Raw genomic sequence first — 6,449 nt, 5'->3', positions numbered from 1 at the left:
CTCTGATTGGTTGTTTTCGCTCAGGCCCAGTGGATTCTTGCAAATGCCATTAGGAGCACTAGGAGGACCCAGAGGAGCCTGATTTTTCATAGGCTATCTGTCTCATGTCCTACTGCCAGAAGTTTCAGCAAATATGACAAAAAGTTATTTTTATAAAAGTTACCTACTGCAGCTTAAATAAGGGTGAATACTTCGTGAGTAGACTACATTTGTGGCTATTCTTCATCATCTGCAAATTCATTAGTGGAAAATCTTTTTACAGAGAGGTGTAAGTTGCTACTGGGCCTATGAGACTAATAACAGCTGTAGCCATCTGGAATTTATTAAGATAATTGCAGGTTATTGTGGGTAGTGTGGTCCGTATATATAACTCCAGTGTGTCTACGTCTCAATAGTACCTTATGTCATGGCAAATGCTACAGAAAGAAAGAAAAACTCTATTATTAATATGTATTAAAAACAGCACAAAGGAAAGAGCTTTATGAAACTGAATGTCTCAGGTAGAGGACAGTGTGTTTAACGGGACAGGGCGTTGTTTGAGGTAAAACTGAGCAGAAAGGGGGTTTTAACATCCAAGACACACAGTTACACAGTGAGCATGTATATATTTTGATTCACCAGAGAACTGCACTTGGTGGCAGAGATGCAGCAGAGTGTCTATCATTATGAGTAACCCTATTTAATAACAGCCAGATTCTGTGGTCAGCCTCTTGATCCTGTCTCTGACTTTGACACAGTCCAGTCAGCTTCAATAATGCATGCTGTTTCAGGGACTTGGCTTTGTTTCTATGCTGATTTCCCAGAGGCAGCACAAACAAGATAAAGATTAAAAAAACACTAAAATGGTGAGTTCACAGCAGGCCAGCATTGTTCTTGGCAGACCATGTTTCCTCTGACCACTGGAAAAGAGTTGAACTAAATCTCAAATATCTGATTAGCATTCCAAAATTTGACAAGAAAAGCCCATCTGAACTAGTCAGATTTATACTACAGGAAAGATCTGATCTAAAATCCTTTAGTTCTTTTAAAAAAAGGCAACATACAATGCACTCATGCAAGGTGTTACCCATTGGCTGCAGGATGTATTTGGTGTTCCTGAAGATGCAGTAACTGAACCAACATGATTAAAAATCATGTTTATGTATTTGCAGCGTGGAGTTTGATAGCAGAAAATGTAGATGAAGATGATGATTTTTTTACCCTTAGTGGCTGTAACAGAATGCAGACACAAGTAGGCATGGGACAATATTAACATATCATGTCACAATTATCTTGGACATAATAATTGTGATACACGATATTATTATGATAATCATGAAAATATACTTCCTACCTTTAATATGGCACTAAACATACTGGAATCACTTTACATTTAGTTAAGGAATACATATTTATTACACCACAGATAGGCACCTCATCTCTCTGTTTGTTATTTTGGAATCCATACTATTTCCACACATCCGGTTTAACTTTTTGTGGATAAACCGAGCCTTCAGCAATGGTGACGGGCTTAGGATTTTGGAATGACTCCCCCTTGTCCCCTTGTTCAAAATAAATCAGGAAATCAATATTGGACTGTATGTGGGTGAGCTTTTTAAAGTCAAGCCATGTGAAGATAGTCACAATTATCAAGATAATGGAAGTTCACCACATTAAAATTATATGTGTTTTTTATCGCCATATGCAATAATATCATTTATCGTCCCATCCCTAATCACAAGACCAGTCTCACTTTCCTTTTGTCCTTCTTCAGTCTTGACCAAGAAATTATTTATCAACAAACTAGGAAAGAAATCAAATGTAGAGGAGACAGAGGAGTAAAAGCTCTTGAGATTTACTCAAGACTTCTGTATAATTCAGATTTCACTGATGTTGTCCATCACACAGTTTCCATGGAGATGGGCTTTGGCTGGCAGAAACACAACTTCAGAAACTATCAGCCACTACTAGGAACTCATTAAGTGGGGGTGCAGTGAACAACTGTTACTGTGATACAGGAAAATGTTAACCATGATTATATTTGGTTGAGTGCTTCTTGGTAGTGTGGCACATTACACTGTCATCAGATGAGCTCATGTTTAGATCAGTGCAATTATTTCATCTGAAACTGTGATAAATAGAACCTCATTCAAATCAAAAAGTTGTAATAGTAATTTTTGTTTCAATACAATAACAAGACAAAGGAAGCTGATGATTTGCAGTGACAACATTTAACACAAACACTGGTGTACAGTCCGGTTCAATGTGCATTTTCATTCTGTGCTCTGTTGTTGACTATAAGTGTTGTTATCTCTCAACCCAGGAATGCATGGTGGATGAGGACTGTGGTGACCTGAAATACTGCCTGTATGAGATAGAGAACTCCAAGTGCCTCCCCTGTATACCAACAGATATGGTGGGTATTCAGTCAGCGTTGTCTTTTGTGATTACTGGTTCAGTACGATGTAATATATATGAGATTTAAAACCCTAACACAGCAGTAAACTGTTTGCTATGTAAAGATATAATGGAGTGGTGGTGTCCTGAGCAGAGAATGACGTTGACGCACTCCCTTTGCCTGTGTTTCTAATGCAGCCTCGCTGTGCTTTGTTTACAAATCCGGTCTGGCCACATGAGTCCCTCCATGTACCATTAAGGAGAGCGACAGAAAATGTTGTTTTTCTTATCTATGTCAGTGAATTAAGGATTTATTGCAACCAAACCAAAATTGGTGATTGTTGGGACAGTGGAAAGACTAAAGTTATTTTTGGTGAGTTTTATTTTGTTTCTGTCTATTTTGAATGAAGTTATGAGGAGGTAAAATTACTCTTTCTGTTAATGGAATCTGGTGGCGAGTGAGATTCTGGTTAAATCAAAGATATATCTTTACAACGTTGGTAATTGTTGGAAAGACTAACAAATGTTTCGGTGAGTTGTATTTTGTTTCTGTCCAGTTTGAAATGTGCTTTACGATTATCTGCAAGGTAAAATGATTGGTTTTGTTTATGGAGTCTGTTGGGCCGTAGCACATTTGTCTTTGAACTAAGATGTTGGTGTTCTATAGTGTGACACATTTGCAGAGAATTTTGTATATAACATTTAAAGCTATATTGATCAACAACAAAAAAATTCAACCATGGATCAAATCGCTGTGTATAATTCCTCGTTCCTCCTAAGCTTTATGTGCCGTTTTAGCGTTGTTGAGCTCATGTTTTTGGTGTGAAGCAGCTTTGTTGTTTGATTCAATCTCACTGGTCTCAGAAAATTTTTCCACGTACATCAAGCAGCTGTTTTCAGCTAAACAGCTCTGATAAACCATGAAACAATGGATGATGGTACAAAAGTACATCAACAATGAATGCAACAACAGCCCACATGTACCTTACATGCTTATAGCATATCTGAATGTGTGTGTCCCCCTCTTAGCCCTGCACTAAAGATGAGGAGTGTTGCTCAGAGCAGATGTGTGTGTGGGGCCAGTGTACAGTCAATGCCACCAAAGGAACAGAGGGAACAATCTGTCAGGGTCAGAGTGACTGCAGGATGGACCTCTGCTGTGCCTTTCAACGAGGTGAGCACTCTCAGGGACTTGCACAAAAGGAGAGAGACAGACTTACTGAACCTGTCTCGGTTAATGCCATACTCATATATTTATAGTGCGAGCTCAAACACATGCTGTAGGGTATGTTATTTTGAGTCAGGTCTGTTTAGCTTATTTGTCTTTGCACGTCCCTCAAATAAGCTTCAATTTTTCTTTCTTTCATTTTTCCATAATCTAACTTTCTCTCATTTGTATCTATTGCATCCACTAGAGTGTATTATATTTTATTTTACAGCAGCACTGTTTCTTCTCATACCCTGTTTGTTTTTTTCGGTTCCAAGTTAATTTTGATGCTGCTACTACGGTTATTTTAAAGTGAATTCAGGTGAACTGACCTTCCTAAAATACAAAAATACATATTTTTCTCGATGACCACTTTTTTTTTTTTACAGTGATGTCATGGTGTCCTGGAGTACACTTGTACATCACTGCAGCATGGTGGGAAATTAAACCACCGGAGGTCAGCAAAAACAAAATCTTTAGGGGGTGTAAAGTTGATCTTTACAGTTTCATATCTTTCTTTCATGACTTTCTAGCTTCAAGCACCAAGCTCATACTGTAACAAGCCTACCTCCATATACAGCACATGGTCAAATATACTGTATAAAGGCCATCCAGTCTCAAATGGAAATTAAAAGGAAGACATTAATTTTCAATGAACACAGAGAAACGCTGCACTTTCAGCAGATGAATATGAAAACATCCTTCTAGTGTCAAAGTCTGCACATACATTATTCTGCACAGTGAAGATCAAACATCACTCTGTAGCAACAAGATGAAAAACATATTTCTGAGTGCAGGGGGACTGTTAGTAATCATCTCTGGTGCTCCATATAAAGAAATTAAAAATGTGCTACTTCCTCACGGATTTATTTAACGTGTTAATAAGTAATAACTCTATTAAAATAAAACTGAATAGAGACATTCATCTGAATGTCTGTCAAAGTGGACCTGAGTATCTGCTAGGGGCTTTATATTTTTCAGATTGTGTGTAACTGGGGCAGCGATACAGTAGCCACTGTGGCACATTATTCTTCTCTCTGCTGCATCCTCCAGAGCTGTTGTTTCCAGTGTGTAATCCCAAACCAGAGAAAGGGGAGTCCTGTTGGAACCACCCCAACCTGCTGATGGATATGCTGGCCTGGGACCAGGAGGGTCCCCGTGATCACTGCCCCTGTGCCGACGACCTCCAATGCCAACCTCATGGGTGAGAGCAAACATAGTACATATTAACACTTTAAATCCCCAGAAAGAGAGATAAGGTTTATAACAGAATATAACTGCAGTTTGTCTAAATTTCTTTTTTCCCCTCCCACAGGCGTGGATCTGTTTGTGGAGAGTAGTACTGGAGATGAAGAGGAACTTATACATAACCCTCTCCGGAAGCTATACTAACATCCTTGCTGAGCACTCACCTGCTGATCAACAGTTAAAAGAACAGGATGTTGCTTCAGGAAGGGACTTGCACTGTGTTATTTATGCCCTACTACCAATGTGTATTATATATCATGAAGCAAATAAAAGACTTGTTTTTAGTTTTGACTGAGAACCAAAGAAAGCGCCATTGGGGTCTTTTCAGAATTAAAGGTGGGCTTCATTTCTTTTTTGCTGGGTGGATGAAAACTACAGTAAAACATAGCTCTGACCAGTAGAGGGCGAACGTTTGTCTCTTTTCTGTGTTTCAGGATATGTAACCTGAGAAATGACACACACACACTCACACACACACATATAAATACATTCATGGAAACAGGAAATATTCAGGATGAGTCTGATAACCACATGACTGCAGTAAAGACTGATCTCTCTCTCTCACACACACACACAGGAACAAGAAGCTCTTTGATTTCCGTGTTAAGATAGATTTTGGATTCATCCTCAGTGTTTTTCCACAGAGAGACTGAATTTTTGTCCGTGCTTTGCTGCTTTTATTCTTCACATTTTTAATTTTTGTTATTTTTCCTGTTGATCTTGTTTCTTTTCAGAGGCGTGTATATTTAGAATATATAGGTTTGTATTTGCATTCTCATGCAAAATATCTTTAACAACATTTCCTGTGGGGAAAAAAAAGATCCTGCACGTCTGTTAACAGTGCTCACACCCTGCTCTACCATGTGGACACCTGTGGAATGAACTTGTAAAGTGGGAGAGGCACTTGGTTTCAGGAGTATGTTTCCTACTACAAACATGGGAGTCTCTTGAACTACTTTGTGATTCTGTAGATTTTAGTTACAGTGATTAAATGTTAAACCTGTTTAACCTTTGTTCCCAACTAGTCATGTTGTTTCTGTCAGTTTAGATAGTGCCTCATCCACCTTTTCTATATTTATACTTAATGGTTTTTGCCCAAAAACATGGGATTAGCATGAAGTGGGCTTGTTTGCAAAGGGTTGTTGGTACCCATAGAACCATTTTTCATTCAGATATTTTTAAGGTCAGAGATTAACAGACGGGTTTGAAAATGGCCATGGCAGTTTTTCCATTGAACAAAATTTAACCTAACTTTGGAGCGTTATTTGGTCCCCTTCCCAACATGCTAGCACGGTGGTACCACTGCTTGCATTAGTTCATCTAGTTTGATTTGATAAAAGTATCTTCACTCTAGCTCTGGGAACACCATGAGTATTTCTCTAGATCTGCCCCTGGGATTGCAGCATGGTAACTCAATGGTAAAAGGTCCTTATTTAAAACCCCTTATTGTAAGAAAACATATGTGCTGGTTTTCCCCCCATGAAGACATATATTGTCTATTAGGTATACAACTGCCCTTGCCCTCAAGGCTGGATTACCAACCATACATAGTGAAACCCATAATTTGGGTCTCTGTATACACATTTCACATAGGTTTAAAGACGTCAATAGGGGCTAA

At 38.6% G+C, this 6,449-nt stretch overlaps 1 protein-coding gene across 1 annotated transcript in view; it reads left to right on the top strand.

Annotated features, from left to right (window-relative positions):
* Window positions 1-5,844, top strand: part of dkk3b (dickkopf WNT signaling pathway inhibitor 3b) — a 9,038-nt gene extending 3,194 nt beyond the window's left edge. Inside the window, exons 4-7 of the mRNA XM_035665678.1 lie at window positions 2,303-2,395; window positions 3,406-3,550; window positions 4,637-4,787; window positions 4,899-5,844. Of these exons, the coding sequence (XP_035521571.1) occupies window positions 2,303-2,395; window positions 3,406-3,550; window positions 4,637-4,787; window positions 4,899-4,923 (414 nt within the window). The 3' untranslated portion in view covers window positions 4,924-5,844. The remainder of the gene's footprint in view (window positions 1-2,302; window positions 2,396-3,405; window positions 3,551-4,636; window positions 4,788-4,898) is intronic.
* The last annotated feature ends 605 nt before the right edge of the window (window positions 5,845-6,449 follow it).

This window comes from Morone saxatilis, unplaced genomic scaffold (genome assembly GCF_004916995.1).
Source record: "Morone saxatilis isolate NCDOM2014 unplaced genomic scaffold, NCSU_SB_2.0 Contig2, whole genome shotgun sequence".
Taxonomy (NCBI): domain Eukaryota; kingdom Metazoa; phylum Chordata; class Actinopteri; family Moronidae; genus Morone; species Morone saxatilis.
Note: the sequence above shows the minus strand (reverse complement) of the source record. Positions and strands in the feature narration are given on the sequence as shown.